The sequence below is a fragment of the Typopeltis vanoorti genome, chromosome 12, assembly GCF_054136105.1.
Source record: "Typopeltis vanoorti isolate ZY-2024b chromosome 12, IOZ_Tvanoo_1.0, whole genome shotgun sequence".
NCBI classification, from domain to species: domain Eukaryota; kingdom Metazoa; phylum Arthropoda; class Arachnida; order Uropygi; family Thelyphonidae; genus Typopeltis; species Typopeltis vanoorti.
In genome coordinates, this window is record NC_143560.1 from 130,659,652 (window position 1) to 130,682,673 (window position 23,022).

At 38.4% G+C, this 23,022-nt stretch overlaps 1 protein-coding gene across 1 annotated transcript in view; it reads left to right on the top strand.

Annotated features, from left to right (window-relative positions):
- Positions 1-23,022, top strand: part of LOC150101229 (MAM and LDL-receptor class A domain-containing protein 1-like) — a 196,981-nt gene that overhangs the window by 96,021 nt on the left and 77,938 nt on the right. Inside the window, exon 7 of the mRNA XM_090402192.1 lies at positions 20,233-20,362. Within this exon, the coding sequence (XP_090258318.1) occupies positions 20,233-20,362 (130 nt within the window). The remainder of the gene's footprint in view (positions 1-20,232; positions 20,363-23,022) is intronic.

Here is a 23,022-nt window from a genome sequence, read left to right on the forward strand (position 1 = left end):
CTGAGGCATTCCACTAGTGACTTTCCTTTTCCTGGATATTGCGTCCCCATACACAACTTGTTGATACCTATCAGATAGCCAGTCTCCAATCCAATGCACTAATCTAATATCCAACCCCATCTGCTCTAGTTTGACTGTCAACTTATCATGAGGTACTCCATCAAAAGCTTTTGCGAAATCCAAGTATATTACTGTGTATCCTTCTCCTCTGTCCAAGGAAGCAGTCACTTTATTGTAATAAGTAAGTAGATTACTAAAACATGACCTCCCTTTAGCAAATCCATGCTGTCCATCAAAGATTATACCATTGTTGTCAACCCAACTCTGGATCCTAGTTCTCACAAGCTTCTCCAACAACTTAACCACAACACCTGACACACAGATAGGCCTATAGTTTGATGCTTGAGTTCGATCACCTCCTTTATGAAGTGGCACAATCTTGCCCTCCTTCCACTCTTTAGGAACTTGACCAAGTGCAAGACTCGTATTAAAAAAATATGTCAAGGCAGGTGTCAACTCTCTGGCACATTCCTTCAGAATATGCGGTGATATATTATCAAGTCCCACAGCCTTATTTACATCTAGTTTACTGAACTCCCCAAACACCTCTTGCTCACTTACAGTCAGTCTCTCTTCCCCATCATCAGCTGCTCTTAATCTCACTATGAAGTCACATTCACAAGATTGAAAGATCTTTATGAACTGCTGATTAAGTATCTCCACCAGACATTCTGCAACAGCTGTCTTTATACCATTTCCTCCAATCAATGTCATCCTTCCATAATCATTCTTTCTTTTGCTGGCTACATATCGAAAGAATTCCCTAGGATTCTTTTTGGCTTCATTAGCTAACTGCTGTTCATACCTCTCTTTAGCTACTCTCACCAACCAAGTCACCCTCCTTGCCTGGTCTTTGTAGACCTCATGAAATTGGTTACTTCCACTTCTCTTATGCTGCCTCCACAATGCCCTTTTTCTCTGTATTGCATACTTAATCTCTTTATTCATCCATCTCACACCTACCTCATTTAACCTTCTCATCCATGGTATACATTTGACATTGCATCTACTAAATAGTTTTTGGAAATCCCTCAAGCTGCATTGATCTCTTTTTCCAGCTAACTCCTCATTCCATGCTACACCTGCAAGCTGCCTCCTGAGCTCTCTCAGGAGACAGCTTCTCCTGAACTCTGCAAGCTGTCTCCCATGATGAGTCCTTGAACTCCATGGAGATGCCCTTATAATGATAATAATAACAGTGATATTATCCTTGATGGACAGCATGGATTTGTGGAACTTGAGCACAGTAATCCACATCTGTATTACTGTGCTCAAGTGTAGTCCTTTAGATTTCTTGGGAATGAGGAAGCAGTGGAGAGGATTCAGAGACGAGTGACCAAGATGATGAGTCACCTGGAGAATGTTTCCTTTGAGAACAGATTGAAGGTGTGTGGATTGCTGAAGTTGGTTGATAGGAGAAAAAGAGGGGATATGATAAAAAAATTTAAGTTGCATTTCAGTACTTCACTAGAGGGAGCAGAACACAAGAGGACATACCTCGAAGTTGAATAAAGGTGTGGTTAGTAGGTGTCTGAGGACTATATTTTCTTCTTTTTTTACTCATGCTATTTAACTTGTTTGTAAGTGATATATTATATGCACTGATTAGAGATCTTTAGATGTTTGCTGATGATGCAGAGTTGGGGAGAATTATAAGTAGAACGACAAATGTTAATTCCTTCAGGAAGATTGGAATAGCATCTTACTTGGACAAAAGAGTGGGGTTATAGTTTTAATAATAATAGGTGCAAAGTGTTGCATTCTGAAGTGTAGAAATATAAGTCTCTTTACTATATTGATGGTGCTGTACTGCAGGAAGTGAGATTCAAGTGATGGTTGAGAGTAGACTAACATTTAGATGGCATATTGCATATCACCAGTTCATATAATGATGTCATTAAAAGGGCTGTTGCAGCATATACTCTCTCTTTCTTCCATATACTGACCTAGCTAGGTCAATCCCACCTTCAGTGGTATTATTATTATTAAAGTTAGGCCATGCCATTAACATCCCCCTAGAGCATAATGATATTCAGACTATAAATCAGTTTCGCAGGAAGAACAGAAAACAAGGCTCGCCACGACCCGCACCAGTCATAGTTCGCCTGACAAGCAAGGCTACAAGAGACAATCTCATAAAAGCCAACAGACTGAAAAAACCAGTAGTCAAGGATTTAAATGCATCGCAAGGCAATACACCAATCTTTCTATCTGAGTATTTAACACCTTTCAATCAGAATCTTTTGTACCAAGCAAGAAAAGAAAAAACAGTAAAAGGTATCAATTTTTATGGATCAAAGATGGCAAAATATTCTTGAGAAAGTCACAGACTTCAAAGTCTATACAAATAAAAAGATCGGAAGATGTAGACAGGTTGCCAGAGTGAAACAAAAGACTCCAACTTAGTTCAATAAGAATATCTCAACACAACAAAAATGAATGTGAACCATCAGATAGATGTAATTACACCAGAATACATCAGTAATTGTACTTTCGAATCACTTGATGCATGGAAACGACACACAGTACAAGTGAGAAGTCTCTCAATCTTGCATATTAACATCAGAAGCATCCAAAAACATTGGTTATTGTTACAGGCTTATCTGAGGAATTAACCTGATGTTATTGATATATTGATTCTTACAGAAGTTTGATAACTAATGACGAAGTGACTGCTTTCCAAATTCTAGGCTTCCAACAACATAGATCATGCCACCAAACAAAAAGAGGGGTGGAATATTAATATTTATGAAATAAAAATTAATAGCAAAATAAACGGCCTATCAGTTTGAGCATGCTGAAACCCTTTGCCTCGAAATCACTAATACCACCATTACACAGCATTCCATAATACTAAATGCTATTTACAGGATAAACTAAACATGATAAAATTCTTGCACAAACTCAATTGCTGGCTTTCAAGCCAAGAAATATGCTCAACCGAACACCTAATGATAATTGGTGACATAAACATAAATATTGCAAACGAAAACCAGAACAATACTGTACAATACCTAGACACACTATCCATGTAATCTAATACCAACAATAACATCATGTACTAGAGAAGAAATATTCAGAAATACTATCACTGCCTCCTGTCTAGATCATATAAACGTCCGAGCACCACCAAATAGTTACACTGCATCAGTCATAAAGTGCAAAGTAGCAGACCATTACTTCATCGCTCTAAACCTGCACACCAAGACAATATCCATGCAATGTCCCACAGAAGAAAAGCGACAGAAAACAATAATAGACGAAGAAATAGTCGACCACGAAATAAGAAAAACAGACTGTGAACACCTGGCATCAGATTCAGCAGATATGTTATACAACAACATTAAACTCACACTGGAGGAAATATATAAGAAAGCTACAAAGAAAGTCCGAATTCATTCAGAAACAACACAAAATCCTTGAATAACACAAAACTTAATCCTAGAAATACACAGACAGGACGCTTTATGGAAAGAATTAAAGCGATATCCAAATAACACAGCTTTAAAAACTGAATATAAGATAACAAGGAATCGCCTTACAACACAAATCAGAAATGCAAAAAGAAGCTAATACAGAGACAAACTAACCTCCGCATAAAACAACATGAAACAAACCTGGCATCTGATCAATGAGATGCTAGATTTTGTCCCCAACACCACTCCCTCCGAAACCATAAAACACAGCTTCATGAAAGATGCAAAACCTATTCAACAACTAGCAAATTACTTTAACCAATACTTTGCAGATTCCATCCAAGAACTGCACAGAAATATTCCTCCACTCACAAAACGAGACCCTCCATTTGGACCACAATCAAAACAGACATTATGTTTCCCAACCATAAAAGAAGCAGAACTTCTCTCTGCAATACATCAAATCAAACCAGGCAAAGGCCCAGGAATAGATGGTATCAGACCTAAAGATATAAAGCAACAAGCAACTAGTTTAAGTCCTATCCTACTAAAACTAATAAATAAAATATTTAAAACAGGACAGATACCAAGTATGCTAAAGACTGTCATAATCAAACCCATATACAAACATGGAAAAAGAAATTTAATCAGCAATTACAGACCCATAGCAACATTACCGTTTATCAATCAAATTATGGAGCGGATCATGCATGATGAAACTTACAGCATACACTGAGATTTTTCATATTATCCCCAAAACACAATATGGTTTTCAGAAAAATAAGGGAACAACATCTCTCTTGGAAGACTTTACAGACGTAATTAATACCACCTTAGACAAAAACAAAATTGCCATGGTAGTCTTTATCTAACTAAAGCATTCGATACACTTACACATCAAACCTTGTTAGAGAAGCTGAGGCATGTTGGAATAGATGGGCCTCTTCACAGGTGGTCTACAAACTACATTCAAAAAAGAAAGCATATCACACGTATCGGGTCAAACCGAAGCAGAGAGCTACCAGTAACCTGTGGAGTACCACAGGGGGCTGTACTCTCCCCAATTCTTTTCAACATTTACATGCACGATATTAATCAGCTACCACTCAAAGGTAAGATATTCCAATATGCAGACGATACAGCAATAATATCCATCCATAATAACGCAAGCATAGATACTTAATGAGCAGTTCATAAAGATATTTCAATCTTGTGAATGTGACTTCATGGAGAGATTAAGAGCAGTTGATGATGGGGAGGAGAGACTGACTGTAAGTGAGCAAGAGGCGTTTGGGGAGTTGAGTAAACTAGATGTAAATAAGGCTGTGGGACTTGATAATATATCACCACGTATTCTGAAGGAGTGTGCCAGAGAGTTGACACCTGCCTTGACGTATTTTTTTAATATGAGTCTTGCACTTGGTCAAGTTCCTAAAGAGTGGAAGGAGGGCAAGATTGTGCCACTTCATAAAGGAGGTGATCGAACTCAAGCATCAAACTATAGGCCTATCTGTGTCTCAGGTGTTGTGGTTAAGTTGTTGGAGAAGCTTGTGAGAACTAGGATCCAGAGTTGGGTTGACAACAATGGTATAATCTTTGATGGACAGCATGGATTTGCTAAAGGGAGGTCATGTTTTAGTAATCTACTTACTTATTACAATAAAGTGACTGCTTCCTTGGACAGAGGAGAAGGATACACAGTAATATACTTGGATTTCGCAAAAGCTTTTGATAGAGTACCTCATGATAAGTTGACAGTCAAACTAGAGCAGATGGGGTTGGATATTAGATTAGTGCATTGGATTGGAGACTGGCTATCTGATAGGTATCAACAAGTTGTGTATGGGGGTACAATATCCAGGAAAAGGGAAGTCACTAGTGGAGTGCCTCAGGGGTCTTTTTTGGGGCCATTACTATTTAACTTGTATATTAATGATATTGGTGAAGATTTGCATGGAGATATTCAGTTGGTTGCAGATGATGCAAAGTTGGCACAAACCATGAAGATTAGAGAAGATGTTGTGGCCTTGCAAGAAGACTTGAATAAATTGAGTGATTGGGAATAGGGATGCGATTTCAATGTTGCAAAGTTTAAGGTTTTAAAATTTGGGAAACAAAGATGGGATGCAGAATTTATGCTTGGTGAGAATATATTGTTGGAAGCAGAGGAAATAAGAGATCTGGGGGTGATAGTGGATAAGGATCTAAAATTTAGGGGACACATCACCAAAATTGTGAAGACAACACGAAGACTTCTGGGAATGATGCGGAGGACACTGACATGTAGAAGTAGGGAGATACTTGTTCCAATGTATAAGGCTTTGATTAGGCCACACTTGGACTATTGTGCCCAGATTTGGTCACCAGGTTTTCAGAAGGATGAAGAGATGTTGGAAAGGGTCCAAAGGCGACTGACTAAGGTAGTTTCTGACCTCTGGAATGTTGAGTATGAGGAAAGATTGAAAAGATGTAATTTGCAGAGTCTCGTGGAGAGAAGGAAGAGGGGAGATATGATAGAGACCTACAAGTTATTAAGGTGTTGTTATAGGATCAATGGTGGAGAAGTTCTACAGAGAATAGTGATAGATCAGGGGAGAACCAGAGGTCATCCCTGGAAACTGTATAAGGAGGGTGTGAGTAAGGGAGTGAGAGGCAGGTTTTTTTCGTGCAGAGTTGTGAGTGATTGGAATGCCTTGCCTGAGAGCGTGGTGTCTGCAAGTAGTTTGAATGTGTTTAAGACACGGTATGATGAGATGTGTGTGTATGATAAAAGGACCTCCTAGATGAGTCTTTGACTCCATGAGGTCTTGTTTAATAATAATGATAATAATAATAATAATAATAATAACCATCCAACATCCACTTTCCAACATAAAAAACACACAGAACAGCAAAACCACTACAATCACTCAGGTTGAAACAATACGATACCTTGGAATTTACTTTGATGCAGATATGAACTGGAATAGCCACATAAACTATCTACACAACAAACTCCAAACAATAAGTGGCAAACACAACAGGTTAAAAGACATAGTTCCCATACGCCTAAAAACACTAATATGCAAAGCACTATGCCAAAATATACTAAGATACGCTATAACAACGTATGCTTTCTGTGCACCCTACAAATTAAATAGATTAATGTCGCTACATTACAGAATGACAAACTGATCTTTTGGGAACAAAGAGAAAATCATGACCTTATATACATTGCAATGTCAGAACACAAAATACTGACAGCAAAACATTTATGTCACTATGCAGCTTTGCTAAAACATTATTTCGATGCCAACTACAGGACAGTTAGAAATACATACCATATAACAAGACCTCAGACTACTAATTTTATCACACATAATACAATAATCACTATGGAAAGGCCCCAAAACTTCTAATTCCCAGATATGATAAACAAATTACCTTTTGAATACAGAAACCTTACATACTACAATAGCCTGAAAAGAGCTCTAAGGACATACTATGAACAATAAACATGCACCCAAAATACCATACAAACTTAATGAAACACAATATATTCGTTCATGCTTCCAGTTCAGCGACGCATCAATACATTCCAAGTTATTGTTTATTATTTTAACGGTATAATAGAACACAGAAACTAAGTAAATAATTAATTTATTAACTTGATGCTGATATTTCGCTGGTATTATAACCAGCATCTTCAGAGCACAAAAACACTGTTTGTCACAATACGCGAGACTAAAACAACATGGTGTACTTAAACAAAATTGTAGCAGCAACACAAAGACTAAAGTCCTGATTTTGGCGCCCTCTATCTGAAAAAAAAAAACTATCATATATTACTAGAGTCCTAGAAAAGTGCTAGTTTTTTCTTTTTCTTAATATGACTGTCTCCCAGATCTTCGGCAAGTTAATACAGCCATATTTGTTGAGATTTGGAGTATGTTTTAGGGCTTCTGTCGCCTCTAAGAACAATCTCTCTGATTTATATGGATTTCTGTGTAGTACTTTTGTGTTTTTCCAGTTGATCCTGTGTGCAGGGGTATCCAGAGCATGGTCTGCTAGGCCCGACTTCCCATAATGATAATTCCGGATGTATCGTTTATGTTCGCTGATGTGGATATTCACAGTTCTTCCTGTTTGACCGTAGTAGGATTGATTGCATGAGCAGGGTACTTGGTAGACTCCTGGATGTGATAAAGGAGGAATGCTGTCCTTGGGTGACCGGATGAGAGTGGCTAATTTGCTACATGGTCTGAATTGCTCTTGCCTGTCATTCCAATGACAAGGCTCTTACTGCTGAACTGACTCACTTACGCCACACCTTCTTGGCCAACGGCTACAATCCACATAAAATAAACAAAATACTAAACACTCCTAAGAAACCCCTCCCACCATCCACCACAGAGAACTACAACAAAACAGTCACCATCCCTTATATTAAAGGCAAATCCGAAAAGATTTCAAGAATTCTCAATAAACATAAACTACGCACTACATTCAGGACATGTAGCAAATTAGCCACCCTCATCCGCTCACACAAGGACAGCATTCCTCCTTTATCACATCCAGGAGTCTACCAAGTACCCTGCTCATGCAATCAATCCTACTACGGTCAAACAGGAAGAACTGTGAATATCCACATCAGCGAACATAAACGATACATCCGGAATTATCATTATGGGAAGTCGGGCCTAGCAGACCATGCTCTGGATACCCCTGCACACAGGATCAACTGGAAAAACACAAAAGTACTACACAGAAATCCGTATAAATCAGAGAGATTGTTCTTAGAGGCGACAGAAGCCCTAAAACATACTCCAAATCTCAACAAATATGGCTGTATTAACTTGCCGAAGATCTGGGAGACAGTCATATTAAGAAAAAGAAAAAACTAGCACTTTTCTAGGACTCTAGTAATATATGATAGTTTTTTTTTTTCAGATAGAGGGCGCCAAAATCAGGACTTTAGTCTTTGTGTTGCTGCTACAATTTTGTTTAAATACACCATGTTATTTTAGTCTCGCGTATTGTGACAAACAGTGTGTTTGTGCTCTGAAGATGCTGGTTATAATACCAGCGAAATATCAGCATCAAGTTAATAAATTAATTATTTACTTAGTTTCTGTGTTCTATTATACCGTTAAATTAATAAACAACATGTTTGACGAACACATAAGTCTGTCCACACGTTTAATTCCAAGTTATTGTGTGTGTGTTTGTGCGTGTGCACTTGCATGTGTGTGCGCGAGTGAGCACACACGAATTTCTCAATCATAGATTTCGTAGCTTCCCAACACAGCAAAAAAAAAAAAAAAAAAAAAAAAAACAATACATAATAACCAACTGGTATCATCCTCAGATAAGCTTACATATAAGCTTCGAGGATGAAAGCAAAGAAATTAGTTCTCATACAAGATGTATCAATGTAACCAAATGCATGTAATGTACGTATCACATGAAAACCAATGTATGTAATGTATGTATGTATTATTATTATTATTATTAAACAAGACCTCGTGGAGTCAAAGACTCATCTGGGAGGTCCTTTTATCACACACACACACATCTCATCATACCGTATCTTGAACACACTCAAACTCCTTGCAGACACCACGCTCTCAGGCAAGGCATTCCAATCATTCACAACTCTGCACGAAAAAAACCTGCCTCTCACTCCCCTACTCACACCCTCTTTATACAGTTTCTAGGTACGTAATGTAAGTATCATATGCAAACAAATGTAAGTAATGTATCATATGTAATCAAATGTATGTAATGTATATAATAACTGTAACAAATGTATGTAATGTATATAATAACTGTAACAAATGTATGCAATGTAATAAAAAAAAATTACTTTAAATGTAAATCATGAGTTTACACTGTGTGTTTATGAGAATAAGGAAATATAATATTTAGATTGCATATGTGTAAATACTGTTGTATAATCACACCTTTTCAAACTTTAAAAAAAAAATAGTAAACTACAACATGTAATATTATACAACTTATGTAACTCTGAACAATATAATTATAAATTATTATTATGATTGTTATTTTAAAAAAAAACTGTTATCATCATTACTATTTAAATCTCATTATATGTAGCACAAAGTGCTGAACTTTGTAAAATAATATACTGAATAGATGATCATTGTACATATGTAAATATTTGAAAAAAAAAAAAAAATTACGGCCAACTCCAGGAAGTCCTTAGACTCATCAAGGGAGGCCCCAAATCATGTTCATCACAACTATTCGACATACACACAGTATCTATCATACCCTGCCTTAAAGTCATTCACTGTCACAGCACCCACCACAGACTATGGCAGCTTATTCCACTCATATACCACTCTAAAAGTAAAGAACCCAGCTCTGACATCCTTACTAACCACACTCTTGCCCAGCTTCCATGGATTCCCTAGTCCTCCCACAACCAGCCATGTTCTCAAAAATATCTTCTGAATTAATTTCATAGAAACCCTTCAGTAATTTGAATGGCTCAGTCATATCTCCCCTCCTCTGCCTATCAACCAATTTCTGCAACCCACAAATCCTCAACCTGTTCTCATAAGGTTCATTCCACATCTTGGCCTGTTATCATCTTGATCACGCGCCTCTGGATCCTTTCCCCCCCCATCAAGAAGAAACCTAGGTGACCAAATCTGGGCACAGTAGTCGAGATGGGGTCTTATCAAGGCTCGATACAGGGGAACAATAACATGCTTGTATCTGCTTGTCAACGTGTTCTTCAGCAACCAAGTGATTTGATGAGCTGATTTGGCCACTTTTGCAATGTGCCCCCTAAACTTCAACTCCTTATCCACCAACACTCCTAAATCTCTTGCCTCATCAATTTCCTGGAGTACAGTTCCACCAATGTAGTAAACTGCTGCTAATCTTTTCACCCCAAAATGTATAACCTTACATTTTGCCACATTAAATTGACATCCATTCTCCTTAGCCCAGACGTCCAATCTATCCAAATCATCCTGCAAAATGTTGACATCATGTGCATTCACTATTGCTCTACCCAACTTTGCATCATCAGCAAACAAATGAACAGTTCCTCTTAGATCTTTTCCTATATTGTTAATGAACAAATTAAACAGTAGTGGTCCGAGAACAGATTCTTGTGGCACACCACTAGTCACAGCCGTCTTTTAGACTCTACTCTTGAATAAACCACTCTCTGATATCTCTCCATCAACCACCCTCCTATCCATCTCACCAACCCTATATCCATCCCCATATGCTACATTTTACTGATTAGAATTTACTGATTAGAATTAGAATTCCTGTGAAAGGCCTTAGCAAGGTCCAGGAATCACTGTAAATCCATTACCCTTATCCAGTTCAGCCGCCACTGTGTTATAATATGTGAGCAAGTTACTGAGGCATGACCTACCCTTCACAAAACCATGCTGTCCCCGATACAGTATCCCATTTTCATCTATCCAATCTTGTATTTTCCTCTTGACTATTTTCTCCAAGACCTTTATAATGATTCCTGTTATGCTGATTGGGCGGTAATTTTCAACAGCAGCCTTTGGCAATACCTTTATGCAGCGGAACTATCCCCCCCCTTGGGACTGACCCAGACCCAAGGCTCAAATTAAACAAAATGGCCAAGGGCACTGGCAATTCTTTAGCCGCTTCACGTACGACACAAGCTAGTATACCATCCAATCCCACAGATGTGTTGACATTGAGGTTTTGTAATAGACTATTTACCTCTACTTCATTCATCACAATTCTAGTATAAGCTGTTGGTTCTTCCATTCCTGCAATGCAATGTCACCACCTGGATGATATACTCTTGCAAAGTGCTCACTCATTAATTCCACTATTTCGACTGATTCGGTTACCTTCCTACCCCTCAGCATTTTTTAAAATCATTCTGCCATAAACATTTTTCCTTTTACTTGCAACATATTGGAGAAACTGTTTGGGATTCTCTTTAGCCTGCATGACCAATTTTTTTTTCATAATCTGCTTTTGTCTTTCTTACCACCCTTGTTACCTTTCTGGCCTGAGCTTTTGTATTGTTCCTGCACCTGCTGGTCTCCTTTCTCCTTAAATTCCCTCCATAATTTTTTCTTTTTTTGCAGCTCCAGCTTAATAGTGTTATTCATCTATGTAACTCCTACTTGATTTATTATTTGGACTCTTGGTATACAGTCAACCATTGCCTCCTGCAAACACTTCTTAACCACCTCCCATGCACTATCAACATCCAGCCCTTAAAGTTTTACATGCCATGGCACTGAGCCAAGCACACTCTCCTAAGCTTGTCATACTTACTCGCTCAGTAATTCCACATGTTCCCTGTCTTAATTTTATATTCCACTCCTTTAACCACCTCCAAAATCATGATCTTATGATCACTCTCACCAATTGGTGGCAACATGGTCATATTCGTTACAGCCACATTCTCAGATGTGATTACTAGGTCAAGTGCTCTCTGCCCCCTAGTATTTTCCATTACATGCTATCGCAGATAGTTGTCCCTTAATAACCGCATAAAACCAATTACTTCCTCCCATGTGCCCTCTCCTCCTTCCAGTCAATGTCATACTTACCGAGCTAACCATAATTGAAATCACCCATAATAATTATCCTCCTTCTTCTCATTTCTTCTATTTGCCTATGCATACTATCCCCACCATCTATTCGATCACCTGGTCTATAGCAGCACCCAGTTTTGTATATTTTATTCTGCTAGCCTCTATCTCACACCAAATAGCCTCAAATGTGCTCTTTTCTCTATCCTGCAGTTCAACTTCTATACTCCTTAGCTGCAACTCATCAGCTATCATCAATAACACCACTCCCCCCCCCCCCCTTTTTATTCTCCCTGTCATTCCTGAACATGCTATACCTGTCACATTTTATCCCACTAGCTTTATCATCTTCTGTCATCCATGTTTCACTAATACCAACAACCTGGTGCCTGGAAGTGCCAACCAAGGCCAAAAACTCCTCCTTCTTGTTCCTAATACTCCTGGCAATAGTGTACATGAATTGTAGAAGCCCATTAGTCTCATCCCTACTTTGATGCTTATACTAACTATCCCATTCTGATTTGTTGTCCTTCGTACTCGCTCGGGCATATTATACTCATTCATACACTCAACTGCCTCCCTAAAGTCTGCATATATACTCCCCCCCCCCCCTTAATAAATCTAGTTTCCCTGAGCCTGTACATCCACACTTGTTTGTCCTGTTTCCCCAATGAAAATCTGGTAAAGTAAGTGTTGCTGCCCTGAAAATATATCTTAGCATATCTTTCTTATGTGGAGGAAATGTCAACTAGATTTCTAGTTGATAGATAGTTTCCATAATCTAGAATGTTTGGTCAGAGGTTGAAATACTGGATATGAGAATCAGAGATATTTCCCTATTCAGAATTCCTGATAAGATTTATGCATGTATACTTGAGAGATGGCTAAGAAAAATTGTTGAAGGGAAGCTTAGGAAAGAAAAAGCTGAATTTAGGCCAAATAGAGGTTTGCAGGATCCTATTTTTGCTATAAGACAAATTGTTCAGAAATCTTGGGAATATAACAAAGATTTGTGTTTAAGTTTCATAGAAACTAGAAAAGGCATATGAAAGGTACCAAGAGAAAAGCTCTTCGAAATGCTACAGTTATATGCTGTACATGAGACATTATGATGAGCAATACATAGTCTCTATTTAAGTTGTAAATCAACAGTTAGAATTGAAGGAGGTATAGGAAGATGGTTTGATGTTAAATCAAGTGTGTGACAAGATTCCCTGACTAAATTGAATAAATGTTGTAATAAATATGGTGTAAAAATTATTATTATTGTTATTATTATTATTCAGGCCTCCATGGAGTCAAAAGACTCATCGCGGGAGGTCGTTCCTAAGAAACACAAAGTCTATCAAGACTCATCGTGGGAGGTCCCTCCTAGGAAACACAATGTCTATCATACCACTCCTTAAACTCATTGACTGTTCTTGCTCTCACCACTCTATCAGACAGTGCATTCCATGGTTCAACCACCCTCCATGCATAGAAACTACTTCTCACCCTCTTGCTCACAGTTTCCTTTTGTAACTTCTAGGGATGGCCCCTTGTCATCACTCCTTCCCGCTGTTCAACCAAGTGAAAGAACTCTCAATTGTTGACCCCGTAACTACCTCTCAACAGTTTAAAAGTCTTAATCATATCATCTCTCTTTCTTCTATCTACCAAATTCTGCAGTCCATATTCCCTCAGCCAATCCTCATAACTAACATTGTACAGTCCTGAAACCATCTTTATTATCTGCTTTTGTATGTACCCTTTTCAAAGTTCAATTATCCCTTTCAAATCCTGGGCACCAAATCTTAGAACAGTAGTCTAAGTGTGGTCTGATCAGAGTCTTATACAATGGAATGATAACTGTTTTATCTCTGCATGTCAGCGTCCTTCTCATTATTGCAGCAATCCTCTGTGTTACCTTCACTACCTTTGCAATATGTCCCCTAAATTTCAGGATTAATCATCGACCCTAGATCTCTTGTCTCCCCTACTTCCTCCAGTTTAACTCCTCCAATAGAGTATGAAGTGTCCCATCGATGTGTCCCAAACTTCAAGACCTTACATTTTTGCTGCATTAAACCGACTCCCCCCTTCATTTGCCCATCTGTCTAGCTTATTCAAATCCTCTTGCAGGGCTACCACATCTGCACTATTAATAATAACTCTTGAAACAACTAAATATCCACTTGCAATCCACAGACAATGTCATTGATATAAAGGTTAAACAACATGAGTCCCAGTACTGAGCCCTGTGGGACCCCACTTGTAACCCTCTGCCTCCTTGAAACTGCCTCACCATATACAGCTCTCTGATACCTATCGGACAGCCAATCCTGAATCCAGTTTACCAACCAGGGATCCAAACTCATGTGCTGCAACTTAAATATCAGCTTATCATGTGGCACCTTGTCAAATGCCTTCACTAAGTCTAAAAAATGGCAGCATATGCCTTTCCCTCATCTACTGCTTTTGTTACTTTATTATAAAAGGCTAGCATATTACTAAAACAAGAGCATCCCTTCACAAATCCATATTGACTCTCACAGATAGCATTACCCTCTAGTTGTAGGTGTAGATTTTTGTTGTTTAGCAGTTCATAAGAAAGATTCCGGTAATTGGACCACATGTTTATCAAGATAAATAACAATAAAAACACAGGAAATTCGCATGAACGAACACCAAAAAGACGTGCAAAAAAGAAGAGAACACAAATCAGGCCTAGTGTCTCACACAACTTCCACTGCAATTATCTACTCAGGCAAAAAACAAACATGTTTTACATTAAAAACATTTTTACATAAGGAAATTTAAAGAAACTGCAAACATGCTTAGAATTCCAACGCAATGCAACAAAAACCAGGGCCTAATTCTGCACCAAGTTTGGTAAGCATTAATAAAAAAATATACCCAAATCAGACTGCGGACAATGTGAATGTGAACAGCATCCAGCATTGTTCAAACTTAGCATTACACTGAATCTGCATTCGGGTATTTAATTTATTCAACAGTTAGACAGCCACAACTGCTTAGAATGAACTATTTTGAGTAATTTCTAATTTCTTGTGTTTAAACCTTTAGTTACCTTTAACCACTGAAGAAATAAGTCAAACGACTTACGAAACTTGTCGGTTTTGTTTTTATTGTTATTTATGTTGATAAACATGTGGTTGAATTACCGGAATCTTTCTTATGAACATTACCCTCATCTGCCCAATACTGTATACAGTCCCTCACTAATTTCTCCAAGATCTTAACAACTACTGATGACACACAAGCTGGCCTATAATTAGACACTTCCAGCCTACTACCACCCTCATGCAATGGCACTATCTTACCTTCTTTCCATTCACTGGGCACCTATCCCGTAACCAGACTTTCATTGAAAAGCCAGGTCAAAGGAGCTGTCAGTTCTTTAGCACATTCTCTCAAAATTCATGGTGAAATACCATCCTGTCCCACAGCTTTACTGTCATCCAGAGTACTCAGTATTTGGAACACACTCTCCTCCTGCATCTCTAAATCTCGAAACTGCCCTATCCCTCTAATATTAAAATTTACTCCTTCAGAATGAAATACTCCAATAAAGTGTTCATTGAACAATTCCACTATGTCCTCTGCATCAGTCACTCTATTCCCATTTTTATTCCACAACATCATTTTTCCACAGTCATTTCTCCTCCTACTGGCCACATATCTGAAACATTCCGTAGGATTTTCTTTGGATCTTAGGGCCATTCTCTTCTCATATTCCAGTTTCGCCTTATTTACTATACTAGCCTATGTCTTATATTTTTCATGGATCTTCTCTTTACCTGTCTCCATATATCTCTTCTGTAGCCTCTTTTTCACATGAAGTTCCTGTTTAATAATGTTTGTCATCCACTTTACTCCAAATTGTGTCCTCTTCTTTACTCATGGAATACAGCTTACTATTGCTGCTAACAAATATTCCTTCACAATTTCCCAAGCACTAATGATATCCTGTCCTTCCAATTCCTCCCTCCATGAAACTTCCCCAAGTTGATATCTAAGACTATTATAATCACCTGCATTATAATTCCACATACGTTCCCATCTATTTGATACTCCTGCATGTCTATTCACCTTCAAAGTCAAAACCACATGGTCACTCTCTCCAACTGGTGGGAGAGATGACATCTCAGTTATTATCAACTTTTCTGATACTATGACAAAATCCAAAATTCTTGAACCTCTTGTTCCCTCTATTACATGTTATTATTATTATTATTATTATTATTCAGGCCTCCAAGGAGTCAAAAGACTCATCGAGGGAGGTCCTTCCTGAGACATAATGTCTGTCAAGACTCACTGAGGGGAGGTCCCCCCCCCTGAGAAACACAAAGTCTATCATACCACTCTTTAAACTCACTGACCGTTCTCGCTCCCACCACTCCATCAGGGAATGCATTCCACGGCTCAACCACCCTCCACACAAAGAAACCACTCCTTACCCTCTTGCTCACAGTTTCCTTTCGTAACTTCCAGGGATGGCCTCTTGTCATCACTCCTTCCTGCTGATCAACCAAGCAAAAGCACTCCCCGGTGTCAACCCTGTAACCACCTCTCAACAGTTTAAAAGTCTCAATCATATCACCTCTCCTTCTTCTATCCACCAAACTCTGCAGTCCACATTCTCTCAGCCGATCCTCATAACTATCCTTGTACAGTCCTGAAACCATCTTTGTCATCCGTCTTTGTATCCTTTCCACAGTTAATTTATCCCCTTCAAATCCTGCGGACCAAATCTGAGAACAATAGTCCAAGTGTGGTCTGATCAGAGACTTATACAACGGAATGATAACCCTCTTATCTCTGCAGGTCAGTGTCCTTCTCATAATTGCAGCAATCCTCTGTGTTACCTTCACAACCTTTGCAATATATCCCCTAAACTTCAGGTTTCTATCAATCAACAACCCCAGATCTCTTGTCTCCTCTACTTCCTCCAGTATAACTCCTCCCATAGAGTATGCAGCATCCCATCGATGTTTCCCAAACCTCAAGACCTTACATTTTGCTGCATTAAACTGAAATCCCCATTCATTTGCCCATCTATCTAGCTTATTTAAATCCTCTTGCAGGGCTACCATATCTGCACTATTACTAATAATCTTTCCCAGCTTCGCATCATCTGCAAACAACTGAATATCCCCCTGCAATCCACTGGCTATGTCATTGATATAAAGGTTAAACAATATAGGTCCTAGTACTGAGCCCTGTGGGACCCCACTTGTAACTCTCTGCCTCCTTGAAACTGCTCCACCATACACAACTCTCTGATACCTATCAGACAGCCAATCCTGAATCCATTCGCCAAGTCTAAGAAAATTGCAGTATATGCTTTTCCCTCATCTAATGTTCTTGTAACTTTATTATAAAAGGCTAGCATATTGCTAAAACAAGAGTGTCCTTTCACAAATCCATGTTGATTTTCACAGATAACATTACCCTCATCTGCCCAATGCTGTACACGGTCCCTCACTACTTTCTCCAAGATCTTAAGAACTACTGATGACACACAGACTGGCCTATAATTAGACACTTCTAGTCTGTTACCACCCTTATGCAATGGCACTATCTTACCTTCCTTCCATTCCCTGGGCACCTTTGCCAAAGCCAGACTTTCATTGAAAAGCCACGTTAAAGGTACTGTCAATTCCCTAGCACATTCTCTCAAAACTCGTGGTGAAATACCATCCAGTCCCACAGCTTTACTGACATCCAGAGTACTCAGTATCTGAAACACACTCTCCTCCTGTACCTCCAGACGTCGTACCAGTCCTATCCCTCCAGCATTAAAACTGACTCCTCTAGGATGAAATACTCCAATAAAGTGTTCATTGAACAATTCCACTATGTCCTCTGCATCAGTCACTCTATTCCCATTTTTATCCCACAATATCATTCTTCCACAGTCATTTCTCCTCCTACTGGCCACATAGCTAAAAAATTCCCTAGGATTTTCTTTGCATCTTAGGGCCAATCTCCTCTCATATTCCAGTTTCGCTTTCCTTACCACACTAGTCACTCTTCTGGCCTGTGTCTTATATTCCTCATGCATCTCTTCACCTATCTCCTTATATCTCTTCCATAGCCTCTTTTTCGCATGCAATTCCTGTTTAATATTGTTTGTCATACACTTTACTCCAAATTGCGTCCTCTTCTTCACTCGTGGTATTCAACTTACCATTGCTGATAACAAATATTCTTTCACAATTTCCCACGCACTGGTGATATCCCGGCCTTCCAATTCCTCCCTCCATGAAACTTCCCGAAGTTGACGTCTAAGACTATTATAATCACCTGCCTTATAATTCCACATAAGTTCCCGTCTCTGATACTCCTGCATGTCTATTCATTTTCCAAGTCAACACCATATGGTCACGCTCTCCAACTGGTGGGAGAGACGTCAACTCTGTTATTATCAACTCTTCTGATGCTATAACCAAATCCAAAATTTTTGAACTTCTTGTTCCCTCTGTTACATGTTGCCTAAGACATTTGTCCTTCAAGAATTCTAGAAATTCCATTCCCCTATTGCTACATGCATCTTCCTCTCTCCAATTTATACTACTGAAGTTAAAATCTCCCATAACAATCATTCTTCTTGCACTTGCCAAACTTAGCTGTCTAAACATCTCCTGGTCCCCATTCTCTGTGCTCCTGGGTCTGTAGCAACACCCCACTAAATATCCTGTCTTGCCTACCTCTACCTCACACCATATGCTCTCAAAATCATTTGTCTCACTTCCTTCCAAATTCTCCACTCTTAGAGGACATAGGTCATCACTTATCATAAGCAGTACCTCACCACCACACTTTCCCCTCCTATCCTGACGAAAAATGCTATACCCAGCGACTTCTATTCCTGTTGTTATATCCCCTTCTGTCAACCACGTCTCAGTGATCGCAATAATTTTTGGCCAGGCTGATGCTATCTGCGCCACCAATTCCTCTCCCTTATTCCGGATACTCCTGGCATTAGTATACAGCATATAAATGCCATTGTTTCTATACCCAGCATTATCAATTCTGGACTCCACTGGGCTCAGTGTTACCTGACATTGTCTCCCTTCTCCGAAAAAAATTAGCACATCTGATTTTATCCAAAATAAACAACGTATCCAGATTATAATCGCTCGGCTTCTTCAACACCTTAAAGAATTCGATAATATACACCAATAAGACATTTGTCACTCAAGAATTCTAGAAATTCCATTCCCTTATTGCTACATGCATCTTCCTCTCCCAAATTTGAACTGCTGTAGTTAAAATCTTCCATAACAATCATTCTTCTTGCACTTGCCAAGCTCAACTGTCTAAACATCTCCTGGTCCCCACCCTCTGTGCTCTTTGGTCTATAGCAATGCCCCACTAAATATCTTGTCTTTACCTCCTCTACCTCACACCATATGCTTTCAAAATCATTAGTGTCACAGCCTTCCAAAGCCTCCACTCTTAGAGGACATAAGTCATCACTTATCATAAGCAGTACTCCACCACCACACTTTTCCCTCCTATCCTGCCAAAAAATGCTGTACCCTGCTACTTCTATTCCTGTTATTATATCCTCTTCTGTCAACCACGTCTCAGTGATCCCGATAATCTTTGGCCAGTCTGATGCATCAGCACTACCAATTCTTTTCCTTTATTCTGGATACTCCTGGCATTAGTATAAAGCATAAAAATGCCATGCTGGCAGAAAAAAGATCCAGAGGAAGACGAAAATGTAAATTGATTGATACAGCAAAAAGCATCTTAAAAGACAGAAGTATAATTTCTGATAATGTTGGAAACGTGACAAATTACAGATTAATTTAGATCAAAATAGTTGATTGGAAGTTAGTAATGGTGGAACTTTCACATGTAGTTCTGTCATAACTTCCTGTACACACCCTGAGGGTACATATCAGAAATTTACTGATGATATATGTGTGTGTGTGTGTGTGTGTGTGTGTGTGTTTCATTATACATATATTGCAAAAATAGATATATATATATTTATGCTAGTTTTTTTTCTAAAATATTTTCCTTCAAGGCATCAAGCCTCATCTTGCTGTTTACAGTTTCCATATTTGTAGCATTGCTTGATTACTTACCCATGTGAACAGGAGATTACTATAATATTAGTAATTATTATTATTTTTCTCTTATGATGTTGGATAAGGAAGATGATAATTATGATTCTGTCTTAGGTGTTTATGCCTATGTGTATGGAAATGACAAAGTTGCCTCAGGAAGTCTGGTTAGTCCCATCCTTCAAAGCAGCTTTGGTTCTGCATGTTTCTCCCTATGGTACATTATAGAAACAATTGGAAAAAGCAGGTGAAGTAGCCCACTGAATATTTCTTGATTTTATTAGTAATTATTAAGTTTTCAAAAATAATAATGTACTTATTATTATTATAATCCTCACAGAATTTAAAATATTTTGATTGTATTTATTTCAGTGTTGACTCTTTAAAAAAGTAGGATAATGTTATGATCCTTTGTTGCATCAATAATGTGTTTTGTTTTTCCCATTACAAAAACAAAATTTATGTTTTAGTATTATTATTATTATTTGACACCTCCAGGGAGACCAAAGACTCATCGAGTGAAGTGTGCCAACAGCATCGAATGATTTACCCCTTCCAACTACTAACCACGCTCAAACTTACTTAGCTGAGCCATTAGCAGCAGAGGCTCTACCAATCGACCAACCTTTGCCGGCAAAATATTTTGTACCTGCCAGGGCAGTTTTCTAATGTTTGTAATTTTTTTTTTTCATATCGTATATGTTCCCTTCTTGTTTATTTATTTTGTTTGTTTCTTCTCAGATAATCAAATCAGCTAGAGGAGATAATGCGTTACATTTTTCCCATTATAAAAAGAAAAAACTTTTTTTTTTTAATATAATAATTTTTCCCTTCTTATTTATTTACTTTTTGTTTCTTATCATATAGGCAAATCATCTAGAGAAGGCATTTGTCTAATAGACAAAAATACTATTAGCATGTTTAGACAGCATAGTGTGGATGGCAGATTAAGTAGTGCGGTGGTTGGTAGTGGCATACAGTGTATGAATGGAACTGTAGATTATGGAGTACTATTCAACAGGGGATAGTAGCATACTGAATGGGATTATGGAGTATTGATAGACAATATATAGCACAGGTAGCATTGGCAGAATTTGTGGCATAGTGCCCTCCCACAATCAATCCTTGGTCCCCAATGAAGGTGTCATGTAATAATAATAATGATAATATTTAAAAGGCAGGTAGAAATATATGCTAGAATGAACGCAAGTGTGAAGAAAGTGGAAAGTTGCATGACAAATGCATGATAAAAGTGTGAAAGATGTGAGAGAATGTAATATAATTAATATGGAATTAGTAGGGGAAAGAAAAAGCAGGAGTGTGATATGTGCTTCACATTACCAAACAGGAGATGGAGAGACTGGAGGAAAAAAATTTTATTTTATTTTTTTCATGACACCTCTAAGGAGTCCGAAGACTCATCGCAGACACCTATTATACAGCTCTCCATCTCCACCTCTACACCGAACCTCTACTACCAGTCATCTACATCAGCCATTTACTGCCCATCACCACTGATAGTATTTTTTTGTCTGTAAATTGCGTGTGTTCTGAAGGGCCAAATCTCCGTATCAGATCGGCTAACTCACCTTCGATTGAAAAAGTCCACATAAGATTCCTCCTGTCATGATAAGACTCGAACTTAGGCCTTTTGCAATTGAAAGGTGCAGTGTACCGTCATTCTTCCAATTGCGCTACGGAGGCACATAGATCTAAAAGAATAGAAAGGAGTGAAAAATTTTTAAAAAATATGGTAATTTATAGTAAATTATGTGATATGAGGTAAGCAGATGACTGAATAATGAAAGCATGTTTCTGGAAATGAAGATTGATAATATGACTGGGGCTATTATTATTATTATTATTACCCAAGACCTCATGGAGTCAAAGACTCATCTGGGAGGTCCTTTTATCAAACACACAGCTCATCATACCATGCTACGAACACATTCAAACTCCCTGCAGACACCACACTCTCAGGCAAGGCATTCCAATCATTTACAACTTTGCATGAAAAAAACCTGCCTCTCACTCCCCTACTCACACCTTCTTTATGCAGTTTACAGGGATGACCTCTGGTTCTCCCCCGATCTCCCACTATTTTCTGTAGAACTTCTCCAGCATTGATCCTATAACAACTTGTAGGTCTCTATCATATCTCCCCTCTTCCTCCTCCTGTCCACCAAACTCTACAAATTGCATCTCCTCAATCTTTCCTCATACTCAACATTCCAGAGGTCAGAAACTACCTTAGTCAGTAGCCTTTGGACCCTTTCCAACATCTCTTTATCCTTCTGAAAAGCAGGTAACCAAATCTGGGCACAATAGTCCATGTGTGGCCTAATCAAAGCCTTATACAATGGAACAAGAATCTCTTTACTTCTACACATCAGTGTCCTCTGCATCATTCCCAGAAGCCTTTGTGTTGTCTTCACAATTTTGGCTATGTGTCCCTAAATTTCAGATCCTTATCCACTTATCTATTTATTTATTTATGCTTATGGCTACACGAAACTGGTAAGTGAAGAGTACAATCACGATTTCCAGCAACAAATGATGAAAATCTTAACATATCAAAGTTCATTACATAAAAGGCATAACTAGCTTTCTAAGTCTTTCCTTTTTCTTTTTTTTTAAATAAAGCAAAAGTAACTTGTCATAATCAAGCCAGGGGCAGTTATCGTCCTACAGTAACAGGTATGACAAGGCTGCATGTTCTCACAAAAACTCCACAACACAAATGTTGCTGTATCCTAAGGTTAATCAGAGAGCATTTGTGTCTTGTGTGAGAAAACTTGATCCATTAGAGGGATTCAATTTTACATTACATCATCTTCTAACATGATGAGGAGTTCTGTTGATACCATGATGAGAACTATGAGAGTGACTACGAGAATATCGTCTTCG